The sequence below is a fragment of the Anastrepha obliqua genome, chromosome 5 (assembly GCF_027943255.1).
Source record: "Anastrepha obliqua isolate idAnaObli1 chromosome 5, idAnaObli1_1.0, whole genome shotgun sequence".
In the NCBI taxonomy this organism is placed as follows: domain Eukaryota; kingdom Metazoa; phylum Arthropoda; class Insecta; order Diptera; family Tephritidae; genus Anastrepha; species Anastrepha obliqua.
The window spans coordinates 26,513,711-26,538,527 of record NC_072896.1 but is presented as its reverse complement, the minus strand read 5'-3'; the positions used below and the strand labels follow the sequence as shown (position 1 = coordinate 26,538,527).

Below are 24,817 nucleotides of genomic sequence, written 5' to 3'. Positions count from 1 at the left end.
CCAGGAAACGGAAATAAGGGCAGAAAAGTAGGCATCAAAAAAAAAAACAAAAAGCACCAAAACAATTGCGACCAAAAAACGCCCCAAACAGTAGGAGCCAAGGAAATATAACGCCAAAAAATAGGCACGAAAAATATATTTACTACAAGTTTTCACCAACAAACAAGCGCCAAAAAGTAGGCAGTGGTATTTCTCACTAGAAATTAGCAACATCTAGGAAAAACTCTGGAAAAATAAACTAAAGTGTATCTAAGATATATATAAGGTATAGCTCTCTCTCTCCTTTTCCTCTATGTTATATCTTTTTTCTCTCTCGCGGAACCAAAATGGCCAAAACGTTGCATGACCGTGATATTTTACTCCCCATTCTCGCTCGTCCCTCAACGCCTAAGAAGTTTCACTTAAAAAAAAAAACCCGGAATGCTATGGCATGAAAGCGCTCTAATAAAAAGAAGGCGCAAACCTTTCACTGCAAATATCCACCAAATATGGTAGATGCCCTCAACTTTCTCAATTTGTCATAGCAAGAAGAAAAATAGATGGGAAAAAATTAATTTTGTTTGTTCTCAGATTTTAATTTATTTATTTTTATTTATTAACCCTAGGGATACTTTGGAACAATTACTTTGCCACTGCCCTGCTCTTTGTAGGACTCGACAAACGTGCAAAATTCATTGACAGAAGCAATTGATTGATTGAATTGAACACCCTTAAGTATCTTACAGTGTAAGCATTAGGAGCTACATAGCGGTACCATATTTCTTATGCGACTCTTATCCGGAGAGTGCTTGAGTATATAAAAAATGTATCAAAATAACTTCACAAGTGATACTATCGTAGAAATGGTATACTTTCAACGGGAAGTGTAAAAAATTGCCCTCATTGTGCCTTAATTGGCATCTGTTAAGCCACTTGGGAAGCACTACAACCAATGAGTTGGAATTTTTCCAAAACTTTGATTTAAAGACGATTTAATGTGCCCGCGATTCACCCGAGTTTAGCTCCATTGAAAATTGCTGGATGTCCACTTAGTGAAAACCAATCTATTCCAAGAACAGTTTTCTATATGCACTGATATTTGATGGCCATACTAAAGGGTGATTTTTAAAGAGCTATGGAAAGTTTTTCAAAAAAACACATGTAAAATTCAGAAAAAGTCATGAAATTTTTATTTAAATCGATAGTACAATCCATATAATTTAGTGTTTGAAGATTATTTCATGCAAATGTTGACCGCGACTGCGCTTTAAATGGTTCATCCGCTTAGTCCAATGTTGGCATACTATTTCCAATGTTTCGGCCGGTATCTCACATATAAATGCTTTAATGGTGTCTTCCAATGCGTTAATTGAATCAGGCTTGTCTGAATAGAAATGAGCTTTAACATATCCCCACAAAAAATAATCTAAAGGCTTTATATCGCACGATCTGGGTGGCTAATTGACAGCTCCTGTACGTGAAATACATACATTTTTTTTATGCAATTTATAAAAGATGGCGCAAAATATCTCGACCGCAGCAGCACCTATTTGATATCCTGTGACTTTCTTTTAATCGGCCTGAAGACAAAGTTATCCTTAAAAATTTTAATTTTAACTCCAGAAAAATGCTGCTCATGCCAATAGAAATTACGGCAGTAATAGATAAATGCGGACAGACGTACAAGAACTTATACAAGATGACGCAAAATTAATCACCCTATAAGAAAATTTATAATTTGTGCAAATGACGTCAATCATATTTGGCATTGGCAAATTATACAGGCGCAGGGTACAAACAGATAAGCAATGGAGCGCGTAAAGGTCAAAAAACAGATTTATTCAGTAAAAAAAAGTTATTCAAAAACAAAATTGGATGATTAATTTTGCGCCACCTACGTTTCTTTGTGCATTGCCGGTACCCTTCATAAGAATTTAGTTCACGCTAATTCTTGAATGTGAACTCTAAAATATGAAAAATTCCATTTGATAAAAAATATAATTTAATGCTTAAATTATTGCGATTTATGTATATCGAAGCAGCTGCAATCAAAGGAGTCAGCGCCCACTTCCCTCCACATTTCATATTATTGCAAAATATTTCAGCTGCTCGTGTAATAAAAACGAGAAACATTCCACCTGAATTAATTAAATTCGCATATGAAATATTTTCCATTATATTTTATTAAAAAAAAAATAAAAAAAACAACAACAAATATTAACAAATTAAGCATGGCGTTGCAGCCCAGCCAGGTAAAAACTACTGCAGTTTATAAACAGTTTTCACAACCGCACGTAATAAGAAACTTTGACTTTATTTAAATTTTAATGCACAGCGGGGATAAGAAAATTTAACATATCGCCGTTTAATGCTTTAATGCAGTTGTTTTAAATTACCGCGAAATCGTAAAATGCAAACAATTTCTTTGAAAGGTAAAACTACAGCGCGAGCGCCAGTGCGGGAACAGAGGAGTAAGAGAAAAGGCCAAAGGAAAAGGGCTTTTTGGGTGGCAAAGCAGTAAAGAGAAGATAAAACAAAGCGTAATAAAATAAGAGAAAAACCGTTAGCGCAAAAGAAAACAAGGAAAGGGAGGAAAGGCTGATAGCAGGCAACGGGGGAAAAGGTAAAAGAGGGAATAACGAGTTTAACAAGTTTAACAAACAATGCCTACTTGGCATTTCAAAGTAATCGCACTCGCCTAGTTTCAACTTAACACCTAAAAATATGCAGCGCAAATTGCCAACGACTAAATTCAAGTGCTTTTACATACATAAATTTGGTCGCCAACCTAGATTGTGTCATGCACACACACATATGTACATACATAACCAAGGAAGCACAACGTCGGACAGTGGTAGGAAAATGAAAAATTTATGAAAAAATGATGTAAACAAAAATTTGCAAAAAATTAAAAAAAAAATTCTCAAAACTAAAATAAATCTTTGTCAAAAACCAAAAAAAAAAAAAAATATTAAAAAGCTCTATACCAAAATTTAAAAAACCATTGAAATGAAAAAAAATAATTATTATTATGAATATGGTAAAAAGTAATGAAGATATTTGATTTCAAATAAACTTTATACCAAAATTTTCAGCAGTGCAATGAAAAAAAAAATAAAATAAAACAAAATATAGTCTTGAAAGTTTAAAAAAACTCTATACCAAAGTTTTCACCAGTGCAATAAAAAATAAAAATATGAAAATACATATTAAAAAGAAAATCATAAAAAAAAAAATAAAATCCTGAAAGTGTTAAAAAAGGTCTGTACAGTGCAAAAAAAAAAAAATAAAGATATAGAAATATTAAAAAGAAAAAAAATAAAAGAAAATAAGGACCTGAATGTGTTAAAATAGCTCTGTACCAAAATTTTCAACAATGCAATAAAAATTTAAAAAAATTAAAAAGAGAAAAAAAAAATAAAAGACAGCGGAATAAAAAAATATGGAAATATTAAAAAGCAAAAAAAAACATAAAATAATAAAAATCCTAAAAGTGTTAAAAAAACTCTGTACCAAAATTTTCAACAGTGCAATAAAAATAAAAATGGGAATATTAAAAAAAGTAAAAGAAAGTAAAGAGCTGAAAGTTTTAAAAAAACTCTGTACCAAAATTTTGAGCAGTGGAATAAAAAATAAAAATATGGAAATATTAATAAGAAGAAAATAAATGAAAATAAAATCCTGAAAGTGTTAAAAAAATTGGACCAAAGTTTTCAGCAGTGCAATAAAAAAATAAAAATATGGAAATATTAAAAAAAAAATAAAAGAAAATAAAGGCCTGAAAGTGTTAACAACAACTCTATACTAAATTTTTAACAGTGCAATAAAAAAATATGGAAATATTAAAATGCAAAAAAAAAAACATAAAATAATAAATATCCTGAAAGTGTTAAAAAAACTCTGTACCAAAATTTTCAATAGTGCAATAAAAAATAAAGATATAGAAGTATTAGAAAAAAATAAAATAAATAGAAAAAATAATAGAAAAAAATAAAATAAAATAAAATCCTAAAAGTTTCAAAAAAACTGTGTACCAAAATTTTCGACAGTGCAATAAAAAATAAAAATATTAAAAAGAAAAAAATTAAAGAAACTAAGGACCTGAAAGTGTTAAAAGATAGCTCTGTACCAAAATCTTCAACAGAGCAATAAAAAATAAAAATATGGAAATATTAAAAAGATAAACATAAAAGAAAATGCAGACCTGAAAGTGTTAAAAAGAAGTGAAGATATTTGTTTTTAAAAAACCCTATACCAAAATTTTCAACAGTGAATTAAAAAAATGTGAAATCGAAATTTTTGCTACATCACCTGTCAAAAATAGCTGACATTCCTACATTTTACGGTTCTTTTTGTTCAGCGCTAAATTCAGCTAAACATATTAACCAAGAAAGGAGCTTTTCAGAAAAGTTTTTTTTTTCAGCTGGAATCGAAAATTCACTTGAAGATTATTGGCAATGGAATTTTAGCTTAAGTTAATGAAAAAGTTGACGAGTTTGCTAAGGCAGGCACTCGCTTCCCTGGGATGAGTACGTCGAACATATATCTCTCACTCTCAGTTTTGAAGACGGAACTAGACGAGAAATTAACTCTGGAAACATAGTCTATATGGAAAGCCTCCACCTTGCACAGGATTGCCAAAATACTGCCACAAACTTGCAACACGAAAACAAACCAATTTGCGAGTATTTTATCAATCTCAAGGAAGGAACATAAAATATTGGTTGGAAATTTGGCGGGACGTTGTCTCACTCCACTTCACGCCGCTAAAATGGGATTGCCCCAGAACGACGCGTGAAACTTATGCGAAGAAGAAAGAGGTGCGTTAGAACACCTCTTTTGTCACTGTACTGATCTAAGCAAAACTCGTTACAGTTGCCTGGGATCGGCATATTTCTCATGTCTGAAGGGTATTGCTGACAAAATTTTAAACTTTTTATTAAAATTCGCCAAGACAGGTGACACTATGTTTAACACGACTCCAACAACACTAGTAACACTACGGACGCTTTTGGTCCATGTGGGATCTATTCAAATTCGCCAGATATAAAGGGTGGTTACATTTCAAGGGCTGATGTTGAATATGAAACACACCTAAACATCAACGACACCGTTGGACTTCTTTCTTTGGGGTTATTTGAAAGAAAAGGTGTACGTCGGTAAGCCAGCAACAATTCAAGAGCTAAAGGATGAGATAATTCGGCACATTAACGAAAACGAAAATTTGAACCATCGGATGGAGGTGTGCCGCCGAGGCCGATATTTTGTTCCATACGCAATTGAGATATACCAGTATTATCATAATAAAGAGAAATGACAATAATTTTCGAAAAAAAAATTATTTTATTCAAATCAACACCGGCCCTTGAAACTTAACCTCCCTTTACTTAACCTAACCTTATGAATCCGCTGCAGGTGCGTCTTAGTAAAGAAAGAAGTGTTAAAAGAATTTTTTTCTTCTGAAATCTCCAAAAAATCATTTACTCTGTAACTCAAATCGTTCAACATAACAGTTAACTCATTTTTATTATTTTTTATTTTTAAACACATTTTCTTTAAACCAAAATTTCTCGAATAACCTCCCACTGCAGGTGCGTCAAGTTAAGAAAAAGTAAGTGCCTAAAAAAATTTTTTTTCTTACGCGATCTCCAATAAATCATTTACTCTATAATTCAAATCTTTCAGCACAAAATATAACTGTTTTTCATTTTCTTTTATTATTCTTTATTTTTCAACAAATTTTTATACAACCAAAATTTCTCCAATATCCACCCACTGTACATCGTTCATTCACCCATTCGTTCTTCTTAGCGCCGACTACAACGACGTCGACGTTTTCTAATTGCGTGACTATGCAAAATATTTCGCCAACTCTAATTGCATTCCAACAAAGCCTCACACACACACACACACACAAACACTTGTATTCGCGGACACATTTAAATAAACTTATAAACGATAGCGCTGGCATGCAACATAAATGGCGAAGTGAATTGAGTCGTGACAACGGCGCGATAGTGCAGATGTACGAACGGACAGACAAAAATGCCAACAAAGTTGGCATACAAATTGCCATAAAATACACTGGTAGTACAAGTCTTTCTATTATTATGACTTCCGCCCGACAAAAGTTAAGGCGGCCAAGCAAATGAACGGCTGCATAGACAAATGAGAAGCATACTTCGAGGCGATTTCAAATACATTGGCTTTAAGCGCTTATCGCGCGCGCGCTTTGCTCACTAAAGGTGTGGCTTGCGTCTAATGTGTGCGCTTGTATTTTGCTTGAAGTAGTTAATTAGCACTAAAATACGCGGCGTGTCATAACTGATTAAGTGCAGACGACGACGAAGCGCCTAAAAGTGTTACACAAATCGATAGAAGGCAATTTCTCAGTTGGGTAGAATAAATCATGGATAAAATAATTAGTAAAAGCAGCTGGTAGGGGCCGTAAAGCAAATCAATTATCACGTGACCTTTTGACCTAAAATTTCAAGTGAAAAATCAGCACGCAATAGAATTCCGCACATTTGCTAGCCTATTTCTTAATTTAGTACGCAGTTGAGGACAGTTGCTTTTCCTGGCAGGTGGTAGCTTCCACAGCTACTGAGACTAGGCTTGGCTGGCCGACAATGCTTGCACGCTTTTACGTACCCGTATGACGCTATGGCGGCGGAGTTCGCATGTTCAAGTGCACTTTAAAGCGCCTATAATTATGCAGCGAACGTGCAGACGCATGCATGCCACTATTGCACATTTGCACCATTGTACGATATTGCAAGTGTGTGTGACGTGTATGCATATGCATGTGTAGGTGCATGCTTTCAGGCGCTCACACAAGCTGCTTGTCATTTCGATTGCGGCGCTCGTTGTAGCCATATTTTGTCATGTTTATTTTTAATTGATGAAACTTTTGCGCCGCACTAAGCGCCTAAGACGCGAAAAATGAATGCCAGTAAAATATAAGCAAAATTAATTATAACCGCTAGCACGAAATGTGCACACACGCATACACGTACGTATGTAACTGTAGATCGCAAGGCGGCGCACAACAGTCACCGTTAATGACACACGTGTCGTGTACAAGTCGGCGTGTGCACGAGCGAGGTTGAATGCATGCAGGGACTCTTAATGACGCAGATTTATTTTTATGCCCATTTTGGTTATTCTCGCTTACATAGCCTTTCATTTGCATTTTGTTCATGTAAACAAATAAAGAAATAGGCTCCCGTACAAACGTAAAGACAAACAATTTTGATTCATTATTGCTTTATTTACCTCGGCTTTGCCCTTAATAATGCACATTTTGACGTCATCCTCTGTGGATTGCCACACCAAACGCTGCTGTTCCGTTAGGTCGTGTATGCTCAGATTGTAAACGATGTTTCTGAAATAGAAGAATGTTGGAAATCGTAAATATTTTCAAATATTTATATAAATACATCTGCATGTAAAGAATAGAAAAATGTAAGTGAACGTACGTGAGTTATGTGCAAAAGCTTCATTGAGCTGCTCTACTTGCAATCGCATGTCAAAAAAGACCTAAAGCGCCTAAAAATATGCAGTGCCACATTTTTCAGATTTTGCATTGCGTCTTTTTGGCGCACCACTTATTTGAAACGCCTCTTACGGATAAAAATTTAGCGGAGCATGAGAAAGATCAAATGAAAAAATACTTGGCTTCACTGAGATTTATAAATGGTGCCGATTAAAATGAAGAAGAAACGAGTGAGTCGCTTTGAACTTTGCCAAAATGGCTAAGGCGATTACACCAAGCCAGTGGATGAAGAAGCGCAGGAATTTCGATAGAGCTACTCAAATATTGTATTTTACTACCTACTACCAAGGAATTGCAAAACTCATTTGGGTGAAAACTACTCCAGGAAGTCCTTAAAACATCCCACATCTGCCATTTAAAGTGAAAAAAAGGCCTCCGAGTTAATACTTAAGACGGCAAGAAGTCGATCAACCGAATAATCATCTGACGACTCAAATTTTGATTTGCAGAAATCTCAAGTTTGAGAGCCACTTAGGCAATCTCTCTTCATACTGCTTTATCTGCGCAACGAAATTTGAAAGAAAATCTCAATTGGTTGGGATCTGAATCTGTGGCTTAGATTGAAATTGAGACGAAGACTGATAATGGAACTTAAAAGTGGAACCGACATTGGGACTTATACTGACAGTAACTCTTAGACAAATGATTCGAAAGTGGGTCCAAGACTAAGCCGGAGTCTGAGACAGAGATAAGGACTGCGACGTAAATAAACCGTGACTTTGACTTTCACGTGGAGACAGAAAGTAAGAGTGAGACTGTAATTGAGGCTGAAACTAAAACTGAGACTGAACCAGAGACTCAGACTGAAATTAAGGCTGAGACTGGGAATGAGCCCTAAACCCAGACGTACATTAAGACTCAGACTGTGATTGAGATCGATACTGAGACTGAAACAAAGAGAGATACTAAGACTGTAACTGAATCTGAAAGTGGAACTGGCACTGAGCCAGAGACTAAGATTGAAACTAAGGCTGAAACTGAAATAGAGACTGAGAATGAGCAATAAATTAAGATTGAGGCTGTGACAGAGACTGATACTGAGACTGAAACTGGGACTGAGAGTGAGACTAAACTGACGCTGATACTGACACTAAGCTGAGACATATTGGGACTGAAGTAAATATTGTGACAGAGACTAAGACTGAGATTGGGACTTAAAAGTGGGACTGAGACTATGACTAAGACTGATACTGGGACTAAGACTGTGACTTGAGATTGGAAGTAATAATGAGAGCAAAATTTATCCGCAAATGAGACTGAGACTGAAGATTAAGCTGATAGTGAAACTAAAACTAAATTTATATACACAGGTTGATACTGAATCTAAAAATGAAGAAGAACTGAGACTGAGATTGAGAAAAATACTGCAACTGAGCCTGTAACTGAAATTGAGGGTGAAACTAAGATTTATACGGGGAGTGAGAGTGAAAATGAGACCGAGACAGAGCCTGAGACGTAACGAGGATTTAAAACTCAGACTGAGACTGAAACTGAAAGTGGCGTCCATATTGAAATAGAGAATGAGACTGAGACTGAGATCGACAATAGAACTGATACTGTAAGTCGTACTTAGGCTGTAACAGATATTACGATCTAGACTGAGATTGAGACGAAAACTTAATTTTTACAGAACCTGTGACTCATACCTAGATTTTGTCTCTGAATTTTAATCGAAAGTTATGGTTGCATCTAATACTGCGACTAAGACTTAGAGTGGGACTAAACTGAGACATATTGAGACTAAAGCTAAGACTGAGATTGGGACTTGAAGCGAAGCTGAGATCGTAACTGATACTGGCACCACTGAGATTAAAAGTAATAATGACAGTAACTCTTAGACAAATATAAAGCTGATATTTAGAATGAAGCTGACACTGAGGCTGATACACATACTAAGCTGAGACACACAGCTTAAGACTGAATCCAATCCATTATAGGCATAGAACTTTAATTACGCCTCAGCGTCATCGAAAATTTGGACCATCGGATGGAGGTGTGTCGCCGAGGCCGCGGCGGCTATTTGGCCGATATTTTCTTGCATACGTAATTGAGCCGTACCAATATTATCATAATAAAGAGAAATGACAATAATTTCTTAAAAAATTGTATTTTATTCAAAATCAACACCGGCCCTTCAAACTTAACCACCCTTTATATTGAATTTGAATTTGACTTTGACTTCGACTTTGACTTTCAATCAGCCTTCGACTTCGACCCAAGCCATACCATTGTAATTCTATACCTAATTTTGATTTTAATTCTCTCATTAATTAGATTTGATTATGGCTTCTACATTGAATTTGATTCATACTCCGACTTCAACTTTGACTTCAAATAGAAATTCCACTTCCAACCTCACAAAAACATTATTATGAATAATTCTGACTTTCATTTACTCGTCGACTGCATTTGGGTATGACTTCTCGATTGACTTTGAATGCAACTCTGACTTTAACTTTAACTTCAAATCACAATTTGATTTCAGACTTTACACTAAAATTATTATCAATAATTTTGACTTGTTTTTGCTCATCAACTGACTACGACCTAGGCTTTGATTATAACTCCGACTTCGACTTTGACTTTAAGTCACAATTTGACTTCGAACCTTGTAATAACATTATTTTGTATGATTCTGACTGTAATTTTCTCTTTGACTGGGTTTTTCTATGATTTCTACATCGATTTTTAATCAGATTTTGTGTCTGATTTTGACTTCGACCTTACATCAGAATTCGATTTCGCGCCTCACATTAATGTTGTTGTAAATATTTTGACTTTCGCTTTGCTTGCGAAAAGGTTTTGATATAGATTCTCCGTTTACTTGGAATTTAACTTTGGTTTTCACTTTTGTTTTTTGACTGGATTTGCTATGAATTTTACATTGACTTTGACATAGACTTTGAATGTTATTCTGACTTTGACTGTAAATCACAACCAAACTTTGAACCTTATAAAACATTATTATAAATAATTATAACTTTCATTTTCTTTTCGACAAGATTTTTCTATGATTTCTACATCGTGCGATTATTTTTTACAACTTTCGACGTGGATTAACTCAGAAACATTGAATGGATGAACTTAATTCATTTTTTGGCGATGAAGCTCCATCAAAGACCAGTGTTTATCGATGGTATGGTGAATTCAATCGTGGTCGTAGTTCACTCCAAGACGAATTTCGTGAAGCTCGTCGAAAATCAGTTGTTGTTCCGAAAACCATTGATGTTGTGCGCGAACTGATATTGCAAGATCATCATGTGACCTATCGTGAGATTGAGACAATCTTAGGCGTTAGAGGGACCAGCATACATTCAATATTGCATAAACATTTGACTGTCAAAAAAATTTGTTCGCGTTGGATCCCACACAATTTGGCAATCGCTCAAAAAAAGGCTCGTGTCGATTGGTCGAAGGAAATGCTCACAAAATACGATCGCGGGGCTTCGAAACACGTCTATGACATCGTGACAGGTGATGAATCATGGATTTACGCGTATGAGCCCGAAAGTAAACAGCAGTCGACTGTATGGGTGTTTCAAAATGAGCCAAATTCAACAAAAGTTGTTCGCGCACGAAGCACTTCCAAGCAAATGGTCTCCTGTTTTTTCGGAAAAACTGGACATGTCGCAACCGTACCACTAGAACAACGCAGAACAGTAAATTCTGAGTGGTACACAACCATTTGTTTGCCAGTTGTCTTCCAAGAAATTAGGAAAACCAATCGGCAAAGACGGATCACTCTTCACCAGGACAATGCGAGCTCTCATACATCGGCTCAAACAACTGCATTTTTGAGCACCCAAAACATCGAATTAATGGGTTATCTGCCGTATAGTCCTGACTTGGCACCGAATGACTTCTTTTTATTCCCGTACGTAAAAAACAAACTGAGAGGTGAACGTTTTTCGACAGAATGCATGTTTTGGAGGTACCTCATTCAGAGTGGCAAAAGTGCTTCGACAATTGGCTCAAACGCATGCAAAAGTGTATAGATCTTCATGGAGAATATTTTGAAAAACAATAAAGTGATTAAAATTTGTTTTTGTTCTCTAATCTTGACATATAAAAGACATCCCTCGTATGCTTCAGTTTTTTTTTTGTCTATGAAACTGCAGGTCTGCCGCTTATTTAGCTCGAATATCGAGGAAAAGTTCTTGCTGTGTATGGAAATGTGCACACCTCGAATATCAAGTTTTCGTATTGAAACTGGCTGAATGCCAATCAGATATAGTAAATACAGAGTTGCCAATATTCGACGGACCCAACTGGCATCCCTGTATCTTTTGACAGAGACGTCAGATCGCTTAATGACATACCGCGTTGGAAGCGTCAGTCCAAGCAGATTTTTACCATGCAACAGTACACGCCACGCGAGCGCTCCCAAATTGTTGAAATTTACATTCAACAAAAGAAGTCGATTGTGAAAACTCAACGTGCGTATAAAAAATTAAATAATGTGAAAAGTGCGCCTTCTAAGAACACCATTAAACGTTTGTACGAAAGGTTGATGCTCTTTCTAATCCGAAGAAGGCCAAATCAAAACCGACCAAGGCGTCATTAAGGACATCCCAAAATCACCGTTCTCAGCAGTTGGGCATTGCTCGGACCACTTTACAACGAATTATCCGCATTGATTTACATTTATTTCCGTATAAAATTCAATTGACGCAAAGATTGTTGCCTGCGGACAAGCCTCGTCGATTGGAATGGGCCCAAAGAGTCATCGAACTCCGTCGGGTCCGTCGAATATGAGTAACCCTGTGATAAATTGTTTTTAGCTCATACATTTTTTGTCGAACTAAAGCCCTTTCATCCATTCTTACATTCTCTCCACCCATGGCACAGTTGTACTTATTTAGAAGTTATCTGTGATTAATTTGATGCGCAAATAACTTTTTTGAAGTATGCAAATCGAAGAGCTAAAATTCGCATACGAGTATATGGCAACATTAAAACTTTCGAAAATGTCATATTCATCTCAATAATTTATTGGCAAAAAACGAAAACAAAATATCACTACCACCACCACAACTTCCGCATGCGAAGTAAATGAAAAAACAACAACTGCGAGTACTCACTCAATTGACACAGCAGTCGATCGATCGACTCAATCTTACGCAAAGCCTCGAAAAAAGGAAATGATGAAAGCAAAATCCGCTATGTCGAAAAACCAATGAACTGAGCTTATCAAAATTTCCGTCATCAATGCTGTGCCACCCCGCGACTGCAACCTTTCCAGCAGCAATGTTGCATGCGCGCACACGAAAATATGCCAAAATATGGAGCCAAAACGAAAACTTATTTCAATAACGCAAAAGGATTTGCACATACTATTAATTGTACGTATGTGAAGAGCGTATGTATGTGTGCACATGTGTGCTTGTGTGAGCACAACCATACGCATGCAAGTAAACTCACACAGCGAGCGGCGCATGACGAGCAAATAAGCGAATGTATGCGAATTCGAATGTGAATGCGGATGGGAATTGTTGGCGCTTGCATGCGAAAAATATGCAACGGATAAGTTTATACAATCACAATAACAACAACAGCAATAAACAACAACAACAAGTTGGAGTAGCAACAAAAAGCGAAAAAGGGTGTGGCAGCATGGCAGGTGGTTGGTTCACTGGCTGGTTAGTTGGTTTGGCTTGGCTTGGCTTGGCTTGGCGTGGTTTGGCGTGGTTTGGTTTGCTGCTGAGAGCAGTTGCAATCGTTTTGATGAATGTATTACCGTGTGTTTGTTTATGCAGCCACGACAGCTGCCTGATGCCGGATGCCACAGCTCAACAAATTTTGGCAGCGCATAGATCAACTTCCGGTATTTGTTCTGACACATGTATGTTTGCGTATGTCTGCGTGTGGAGTGTGGGTGTATGTGGTATGCATTTGAAAGAGTGCCTCGTCGATATCGTCGATTTCTTTGCACACAAATTTATGCAAAAGTATGCGTTTGCGGAAAGTTTTCAGAACAACTGCGACGTATATAAATAATTTCGGTATATAACTTCATACGGCACTCACTTACAATGTACTTTAGTTTACACTTATCGCTTATGTAGACTCGCGCGTGTGTATGTGGGTGTAAATATAAGCATTTACTCAATGAATTATTTATGCCTATAGTTGCTTATGAAAAGCGATTTCCTTCTACCCACTTTTCCTATGTGAGTTCCAAGAAGAAATAAGAAGTTGTAATGGCATATTTTCGATACACAAAAATCCGTGAAAATCGAGGAAGAACTTTTTGGAAGTCTTTGTAAGGATTTTGGAAACTTGAAAAGCTGATTGAGTGAATACATCATTTATGCAATAATTACACTTTCTCATAGCGCTTTTGAGCAGAAAAGTTACCATTATAATTCTGATAGCAGTCCACTGCTTTTGTCGAATAAAGTGGATGGAATTATAGAAATTTTGATGGTAGAGATATTTATGTATATGAAATAAAAGGTGTTAGAAGTATATTTCTGATAGAAAAAAAATAGAAAAAAAATGTTCAGTAGTACATAGTCACGAGTATCATTTCTGTCTATCCTTTTAGCCCCTGAACTGCCGGTGTTACGGGTTAATTTGACTTGTTTTTTAAGAAAACTCCAAAAACTACCTTTAAACTGGACTTTTGAGCACCAAAATGTTTTACGAATATATTCTTCTTCTTCTTAATTGGCGCGATAACCGCTTACGCGATTTTGGCCGAGATTAACAAAGCGCGCCAGTCATTTCTTTCTCGTGCTAACCGGCGCCAATTGGACACACCAAGTGAAGCCAAGTCCTTCTCCACCTGATCTTTCCAACGCAGAGGAGGCCTTCCTCTTCCTCTGCTACCACCAGCTGGTACCGCATCGAATACTTTCAAAGCCGGAGCGTTTGTATCCATTCGGACGACATGACCCAGCCAACGAAGCCGCTGGATCTTTATTCGCTGCGCTATGTCTATGTCGTCGTAAAGCTCATACAGCTCATCGTTCCATCGTCTGCGATATTCGCCGTTGCCAACGTGCAAAGGTCCAAAAATCTTACGCAGAATCTTTCTCTCGAACACTCCAAGCGTCGCTTCATCGGATGTTGTCATCGTCCAAGCTTCTGCGCCATACGTTAGGACGGGCATGATGAGAGTCTTGTAGAGTGTTAATTTTGTTCGTTGAGAGAGGACTTTACTGCTCAATTGCCTACTTAGTCCAAAGTAGCACTTGTTGGCAAGAGAGATTCTACGTTGGAATATATTATATTTATCAAAAAAATTCAGTGGGGGCTACCGAGGACAGCGGACAGTATAAGCGTCTATTCGTGATCGGTCTATTTTGAAAATCAAAAACCTTAAATCCGTTCTTATTTGAAAAGTTTTGATTTTTTCCTTGCATTTTAATAAAAAGGCGTGGAGGTTACTCACAAATGGTCTTTCAAAAGTGATACGTATATATCAGTAGTGAATAATTCCTAGTTGATACCTTTGCTTTATGTCACCTCAGACAGATGTACAAATTTTCATGAGTACATGAAATGTACTTTTCTGTACTTTCAGGCGTTATTCTAGCCTTAAAAATTATTGCCACTTATAATGTAAATTATCGATCTTTGAGAATAACATATCGCAAAATACGTTCAAAAGTAGGTAAAATAAATTCAAGAAACTAGTTCCGTCGAGGATACAAAAAGGACTGGCTGGCCATAAGCTAGACTTTGTTGAAAAAATTACAATTGTAGCGCAAAGTGTTACTAAACACCCTTCGACATCGATATCTCGACGTTCTCACCAACTAGGCATTCATGAATTGACTATGTGGCGGATTAAACCTGTAGACGGGCTCATGATGGACATTTAAATTTTGTAATTTTTTTATATACAATTGTTAAGAGTTGTATATTGAATAAAGATAACTTTATCTTTGCCTTAATCTCAATCTCAATCTTAACCTCAATCTCAATCCTAGTCCAATCTCCATCTAAATCTCAATCTCATTCTCCATCTCAATCTCAATCTAGATCTCTATCTCAATCTCAAACTCAATCTGAATTTCCATCTCAATCTCAATCTCAATCTCAGCCTCAATCTACATCTCAAACTCAATCTTAATCTCCATCTTCATCTCAATCTCAGTCTCAATCTCAATCCCAATCTCAATCTCAATCTCAGTCTCAATCCCAATTTCAATCTCAATCTCAACCTCAACCTCAACCTCAACCTCAACCTCAACCTCAACCTCAACCTCAACCTCAACCTCAACCTCAACCTCAACCTCAACCTCAACCTCAACATCAACCTCATCCTCATCCTCAACTTCAATCCCAATTTTATTCTCAATCTCAATCTCAACCTCAACCTCAACCTCAACCTCAACCTCAACCTCAACCTCAACATCAACATCAACATCAACCTCAACCTCATCCTCATCCTCAACTTCAATCCCAATTTTATTCTCAATCTGAATCCCAATTTCAATCTTAATCTCCGTCTTCATCTCAATCTCAATCCCAATCTCAATCTCAATCTCAATCTCAATCTCCATCTCAATCTCAATCTCAATCTCAATCTCCATCTCAATCTCAGCCTCAGTCTCAATCTCAATCTCAGTCTCAATAGCTATCTCAATCTCGACCTCAGTCTCAATCCAATCTCAATCTCAATCTCAATCTCAATCCCAATCTCATTCTCAATCTCAGTCTCAATCTCAACCCTAATCTCAATCCCAATCTCAATCTCAATCTCAATCTCAATCTCAATCTCAATCTCAATCTCAATCTCAATCTCAACCTCATCCTCAACCTCAACCTCAATCACAATCTCAATCTCAATCTCAACCTCAACCTCAACCTCAACCTCAACCTCAACCTCAACCTCAACCTCAACCTCAACCTCAACCTCAACCTCAACCTCAACCTCAACCTCAACCTCAACCTCAACCTCAACCTCAACCTCAACCTCAACCTCAACATCAACATAAACATCAACCTCATCCTCATCCTCATCCTCATCCTCAACCTCAACCTCAACCTCAACATCAACATCAACATAAACATCAACCTCATCCTCATCCTCAACCTCAACCTCAACCTCAACCTCAACCTCAACCTCAACCTCAACCTCAACCTCAACCTCAACCTCAACCTCAACCTCAACATCAACATAAACATCAACCTCATCCTCATCCTCATCCTCATCCTCAACCTCAACCTCAACCTCAACATCAACATCAACATAAACATCAACCTCATCCTCATCCTCATCCTCATCCTCATCCTCATCCTCATCCTCATCCTCATCCTCATCCTCATCCTCATCCTCATCCTCATCCTCATCCTCATCCTCATCCTCATCCTCATCCTCATCCTCATCCTCATCCTCATCCTCATCCTCATCCTCATCCTCATCCTCATCCTCATCCTCATCCTCATCCTCATCCTCATCCTCATCCTCATCCTCATCCTCATCCTCATCCTCATCCTCATCCTCATCCTCATCCTCATCCTCATCCTCATCCTCGTCCTCATCCTCATCCTCATCCTCATCCTCATCCTCATCCTCATCCTCATCCTCATCCTCATCCTCATCCTCATCTTCATCCTCAACCTCAATCCCAATCTTAGTCTCAATCTCAATCTGAATCTCAATCCCAATCTCAATCTTCCTAAATCTCAATCTCAATCTCAATCTGTATCTCTATCTCAATTCCAATGCCAATCTTAAGCTCAATCTCAGTCTCTGTCTCTATCCTTAACTTTATCTTTGTCTCTAAATCTTAACATAAATCTAAATCTTAAGTCGTTACTTAATAGGTGTCTTTAATTCCATGGCAATACTAAAGCATACATTTCGGAGGCACTGACATTAGTGTCATTTTTTTCTCTTTATACTAAACCAATATGAAATTTTTCAATTTTATTTGTTCAGTACCTATATGCCTCGCGAATCATATTTAGTTATACCTTCGAAATCTAGTTTCGCTGTTAAAGTGATCTAAAGAAACTATTAGCCTAAAGAATAGTTTTTCTTGATAATGCTTCGAAGGCGCATTCCTGATTTAAGCCTTCAAAGGCGTACTACCTTTAATAACAGCGTGCCTTGATTTTCCTTTACGCGAACAGCTATTAGAAAGATATTAACACTACCATCAAAATAAGGCTACGCAAAATGACAATGACACGTTTGATAAGAGCCCAAATGGTGCGTTTCCTTTGACAGCTAAATGCGGACAACGCTGCGTATGAGTGTCGCACACATATGTGTGCACGCCGTATTGTTGTTGGTTGGCTATTGCAATTGCCTGTGCAATTTTGCGTATAGTCAAAGTTGTTATGCCAGCACCCCGCGTAGTCGAGTGGCACATGTGCATGTAGATGTGGTAGTGATATTTGTTGTTATTATAGTTGTAAATTTTGTTGTTGGCAATTATGATGCGTTTGAATTACCACAACAATAATAGCGATATCAGCTGCAAAAGCAATGACTTGAACGCACATAAGCACATACGTGAGAGATAACACGCAGCGCGCACACGACAGACACAAGCCAGCGACCGCGCAATCAACGCCTGCATACAAGTCGCACTACACAAAAAAGCCTCATTTTCAATTACTATACAACGAAGGCAACTCTACTTGTGTCGCTGGCTACAGACACAAAGCGCATATCATCAATGTCAGCATTTTGCCCCATCGCATTGTTTGACGGTTCAATTTGTGCGTTCGTTCGCACGTTCAGCGCTTAGCTGGTCGATGGGGCGTCGCGTGCTCGTAACTACCCTCGCACTCTGCTGCCAGTTAGGTGAGATGTGTGGCTAATGTTGTAGCGCGCGCGATCGCTCTTCTTCTGATGCCACAATTGACGCTTGAGTTGTGCGCAAAAATGGGAAAAATCCAAATTACAAATACAGCACAGCATAGTTGATAGTAGCCAGCGGCAAATGGCGTAAAGCGCACTCGTTTAACACTCATGGGTTGTTGTTGTTGCTGTTGCAATTATTATTGTTACCAGCGCTAGCGCAGCTAGTATTTATGCATGGCGGTGATTGTTGCATAAACGCCAGGTTGACACAAGCGTCAATGGGTAAGCAAAGAGCTGCGCGGCGAGCGGGGCTAGTGAAGGGACTAAAAATCGGATGGCGCGCAATAATTATGCATATGAGCGCAAATACGGTACGCATACACCTGCGTCGTACATCGCCTTTGCCACATAGCATAGCTGCGCTCCACTTAGTCGCGGCGCCAGTGCTGTTGTGAGTAAGAAAAATTACGCACAAAGCGGCAGCTCACTCCGAATGTTGAGTGTTGAATCCGCGCGCACGTTTGTGGAAGCGGGCGCGCAGGGTTAGCGCGTTATTAATTCGCATTTGGCGCGTAAACCGCAACCGTACACTCATAAATATTTACCATTGCATGGCTTGTGCCGTGTGCTTGCCCTTATTTGGGCGCGAACATCGTCGTTGCTTCAGCATGCGCGCGCGCGCGCTCCTGTTCGCCTCTCGAGTGTGCAGACTTTTTCTTTTGCACTTTTGTGCTGATTTTTTATTTTTATTTTTTATTTTTCTGCTATTTGGCTCGTTATTGCGGCTTTGCATGTTCTCGCGCGCCACACCAGCAGTGCGCTTTGCTCCGCACATGCCCTCTCCGGTACTATTCTTTTACTCATTTGACGCTGAACAGCAGTAGACTTGGCAACTGTGGCAAGTGTGTACTCATATGCAAAGTTTGTTCTTGTGTGTTTTTGTGTGTGTGTGTGTGTGCGCGCGCGGTTGACTGCATTGCAGTAATGTGTATGGCGCGTCTACTCAGGCGAGACTGCCATGCCGCTGTGGCTTTCCTTTGTTATCGCAACAGACCATGCCACAATGTGCACAACACCGAGCCTCCGCCCTCCCCTCAATACAATGCACGCCACAACATGCTGCACTAAGCCGCAGCTGGCGCTGATTTTTCTCTCCATTTTCTTCTTTGCAATTGAATAAAATTTAAATTTTGTGCGAATCTGGTAAGCCAAATATATATGAAAAATTAAGCGTCAAAAGTACACAAGAAGTAAAGTTGGAAAAAGTATTTTAAATGCAGGTAAAACAACTCTATGGAGTCAAGGATTGAACGAAATTATTTCCGAGTGAATTCAAATGAAAGAAAGTCGAAAAAAAGATTTAGCGCATAGGTAAGCGAATGGGAAGCCAGAGGTGTTATTTAGATATGCCTGGACGCGTACCTGCAAAAATTATCCAAACTTTAATTATCTTTAGAAATATTCCGTCTGTATATTGAACATTTGAACAAAAAATATAACCTGGTGGTAATTTTCTCCATATAACGAATGCTCATTAACATATTTTTTTTATCTGGAAGAAAACACCCAGCACCGTCAGCCAAAAAATTGTCAAAGACCAACACAATTTTCGAGTTACTTGAAACTTGCATTTTGATGTATCAAATGTATCGAGTTTTTTCTTGAAATATTATTAAAAAATTTGAAATTTGGACGGAAATTAGTTGAATTTTTTTTCTAATTTTCATTAAGTTTGAAACCCTTATTTATATGGTTTCTCCGAGAGAATGAAATATATTTTCATAAAAACATTATTAGAATTTAATGAAAAACTAAGAAGTTATAAAATCAACCAATAAATCTCAGTGCTCTTTTTTATCTATGACGAAAATTGAGCTGAATTAATGTGAGCTTATACTAAATTTAATTCAACTGAAGGATAATTTGTATTTCCGAAAGCAAAATTAGGCTTTAGGAATAGTCTTATAATCGATCACAAAAATTAAAAAATAAAGAACGCACAAAATAATCATTATTTTCGCGTAAAAGCTTCAAATTAAAAAAAGGAAAAAATTGATTGAAATTTGATCAAAAAACCAAAAATCCTAACAACCCACACAATAATCATCCCTTCAATGCGAAAAAAACACTCGAAAATTAATTCTGTTTCTAACGAACAGAACGTAGTTCGATATTTGGTTATACTTTTTGAATAATAAAAAAATGATAAATAACTATTAGGTGCGCAACTAAGGTCTCGCGTTTTTTTTCATGAAAATACAACTGGCTACTACTTTTCCCCAACTTTCTGGTAGATCTCATCGCGGTAAAACTGTTCATCTTTTGAGGCTATCCACAGATCAAGCCATTTTTTGATGTCTTCATGTGAATGGAACTGCTGGTCAGCTAGACAATGTGCCAATGATCGAAACAGGTGATAATCAGACGGCCCAATATCTGGAGAATATGGCGGGTGGGGTAGGATTCCCCATTTCAGTGTTTCCAGGTAGGTTTTAACGGGTTTGGCAACATGAGGCCGAGCTTTATCATGCTATAGAATCACTTTTTCATGTCTCTCCGCGTAATGCGGTCGCTTCTCGCACAGTGCTCGGCTCAGTCGCACCAATTGAAGTTGATACCGACTCCCAGAGATGGTTTCGCTTGGTTTCAACAGTTCATAATAAATAATACCAACTTGGTCCCACCAAATACATATCACAACCTTCGCAGCGTGAATATTCGGCCGAGACGACGACGTAGAAGCATGACCGGGCAGTCACCACGACTTTCTTTTCTTTCCTTTCGATTACTGTAATGAATCCATTTTTCGTCATCCGTAACGATGCGATGAAGAAAACTTTTCCTTTTTTGCTGCTGGAGCAGTTGTGCACAGGCGACAAAACGACGTTCAACATCCCTTGGTTTTAACTCATAAGGAACCCAAGTCCCCTGTTTCTGAATCATTCCCAAAGCATCCAATCGCTTGGAAAGGGATTGCGGCTAACTGCTAATACGAAGCAAGCTCTTCTTGCGTTTGACACGCATCCTCATTGAGCAATGCCTCCAATTCAGCGTCTTCGAAGGTTTTTGGCCTTCATTCACGCGAACGGTCATCAACATTGAATTAAACGTCTTTGAAGCGACGGAACCAATCTCGGCACGTTGTTTCACTTAAAGCAGAGTCTCCATAGACTTTTTGTAGCTCTCGATGCGCTGCATCAACACTTCCCGCAAATGACGATTATACGGCACAAAATCAGATATTTTCACAAAACCAAAAGGATATGATACCAAAATAAAACTACTTATGTGTGGAAGCTGTTTGTGTACCATATGTCTAAGCTTGGTTTATGACGTTTAGGTTATGTTAGAATCGACTAGCACACACTGCTGGCGGCATCTGTTGACAAACAGCGGGAACTTAGTTGCGCACCAATAAAAGTTGGTCAGAGTGGAGGTACTTTTTCCAACAGGGTTTTTTTTCGACAGATCACGCGGACTTCTGTCAAACTATATTAAATACATCATTTTTTTCAGTATTAATTTACATTTCCTTGGGGAAAGACTTACGCCTCAACAACAAATCGTACGATTGGTTCACGAAAATCGACGCTCTCTGAAAAGTGTTCATCAAGCGCTCCGACCAACTTATGGTGTACATAACCGTCCTACCGAACGCATTATTCAGCAAACCATTGGCAAAATTGAGAAAAATCAAAAGAAACGGTTCGGCGAGGGTCTCAATCACTTAGCCTATGGCATTACTTGGGCGATTTTACGCAAAGATTTTGGTCTGAAAGCGTACAAAACACAGCTAGTGCAAGATTTGAAGCCGACCGAGCTTCCAAAGTGTAATAACTTCAGTCGTTGAGCTATTGTAGAAAGATCCGCATTTTGGGACACAAATTTCGTTCAGCGATGAGGCCCATTTATGACTTAATGGCTACGGGAATCAGCAAAATTGTCATAGTTGGGCTGGAGAGCAACCCGTAGCCTTCAGGACCAGCCTTTACATCCATTGAAAACAACCGTTTAATGCGGTCTATAGGCTGAAGGAGTTATCGGCCCATATTTCTTCAAAGACAAGGCTGGCGTCAATGTCACAGTGAATGGCGAACGCTATCGCGTCATGATAAACTTGGTTGACTTTTTGATGCCGGAAATTGGAGCCCGTGATCTCCACAATATTTAGTTTCAACAAGACGGCGGCCGTGAAACAATGCGTTTACTGTGCCATCGTTTCAGTGCGTAATTTAACTCCCGTCTCAGACCAGTGGATTGGCCCCCAAGAGCGGGTGATATCACACCTGGGGACTTTTGTTTGTGGAGGTATGTAAAGTCTAAATTTGTTTCAATTGAGGCATTGGAAGCCAACATCACTAAAGTTATTCACGAGATACCGGACGAAGTCCTCTAGCTAATCACGCAAAATTGGTGTTTATGGATGGTCAAGTTACGGCACAGTTGCGGCCAACAGCCAACATCTTTATAAAATAAATGTCATGAATGGTTCGACATAAAAATAATAAAGATTGACCAATCAATTTAAATTTTCGTTATTTCATTCCGTTGGTTTTGTTGATTTCATTAAAATCCGATACCTTTAAATTGATCACCCTTTATTTACATTGCAAACTAGGTTAGAGGAAATTAATATTTTTGTGTTTTGTAGACAAGATATGTGGCAAGTGGTCTTCAGAGGCCAACAAATTGTAAAGCTTTAAAGAAGCGATAATGTCTCAAACTCAAAATTAAATCTTTCTTCACAATTTTTGAATGAGATGAACTGCCTGGTTTAGTTTAGTTTGTATTAGGACAGAGTGAACTGCGACCTCTATTATGGTATGTTGTGTTGTATACGCGAGCCTATAATTAAAGGTTTCTAATGAATGTTGGTTTTTTCCCATATCACCAATGGATTTAAAGCATTCCTACGAAGAGGAGCCAGTCTTGTAGCTGAGCTGGAGGTGCAGATGAACTCGGATATTTTAACGCCCAGCTCGCAAATCTGATAGACACTTATGTATTTCTGCTAGTCTAAGTTTTCTGAAATTATGAAAAGTATCCCTCGTATCTCATAAGGTATACAGAGAGAGCTCGTAAGTCTTCGCTATCTAGGTTTAGAAGCGTACTTCATGAAATATCTAAGTCTCATTTCAACTTCATGCAAAGTGTCACAGGCTTGTATAGTATGCCAACATCTGACAATTAAGTTCAGAGATCTTAAACTGAGAATATTGACATGGATTTGAGCTAAGATTGTAATTTAAGAAAGAGCACATGTCTATCGAGAACTATCGTTTGACTTTGCGAGAAGAACTAACCAGCCTTCACTGCCCATGTTTGAGCATAATAGGAGCGCATTGCATATGTCCGACAGCTGCAATGGAGGTAGCACTCGAGCTGACGCCACTACAAATATGTATTTAAAGACAAGTTAGCCAACCGGATCTTATTAAAAGAGCTTTGAAAAAAATACCACGAATTAGCTAGAAGGTGTACGACTTATGAACCTGGATGGAGTTCTGGAGCTCGACCTGAAGAGCAGGGCAAATTGGTGCAGCTATGCCCCTGAGAAGCATATCCAGGAGTAGGCCTTCCATTAGGTGTATGCAGTTCAGGAAGCGATGAACTTTGTTGTGGAAAACCGATGGAGAGGTAGGTCTATATGTGTCTGCAGCGACAGCCAAGCTGCGCTCATGGCCTTAGACAGCCCCCCAACCACATCAGGGGTAGTTGAATCCTGTTATATGGCAAAAATGCGCAACATCTTCTGTAAAAAAAATTATCAAAAATCAGCGAGTACCTTGAGCCACTTCTAACTTGCACTTTACTGCACTAAATCTTGTACTAAGCTTGCAACTTGCATTTCTACGGTATTTGTTGTAGCATGAACTATGTTTTTATGAAAAAAAAACTAATTAACAAAAGCAGAGTAGCCGTTAGTTATTCCAATAGTGGCTCAACGCATATAACATTTTCTCATTTCCATATCTAAATTTAGGCGCTTTAGTGCTGTAAGTGCCGCATGACAAGCGTGAATTCTATGCGAATTGCAATTCTAGCCACAAAAACCACATTTATATATAGCTGCATAGTTGCCAACCTACGCTTCGAATACGCACATCCTGATTTCGCCGCACCAGCGCCCTCTTGCCACCGCCCGTCGTCGTTATTGATAGGCAAGTCGCACACGATTATTTGCCTTGTCTTTGCTATATTACAAATGTGTAATGTTGTTGTTTTTTTCGTATTTTTTGCTGGAATTTTCAATCGCTTTTGATTTCATGTTCACATTTTTTCATCTTCTTCTGCGTTTTCTACTTTGTTTTCTACTTTTAATGCAGCCAACAAGCGGCTGGCAATTTGCCATTGTGCAATTGCTTTTCACCCGCAGGCGTCTCCAAATATCCACAGCACCCTAACGGCATAGCGAACTTTGGTGCCGGTAACATTTCAATGTCACACGTCAATTCAATCCAACCTCGTTGCCAACAAATCGTAAAGTGAGCTAAGTGCGAGTGAGTGGATGGATG

General features: G+C 38.2%; 1 protein-coding gene across 1 annotated transcript in view; it reads right to left on the bottom strand.

The window, feature by feature from the left end:
- The window catches only part of LOC129248673 (semaphorin-1A), a 323,037-nt gene that overhangs the window by 192,700 nt on the left and 105,520 nt on the right, over nt 1-24,817 (bottom strand). Inside the window, 1 exon segment of the mRNA XM_054888304.1 lies at nt 7,255-7,363. Within this exon segment, the coding sequence (XP_054744279.1) occupies nt 7,255-7,363 (109 nt within the window).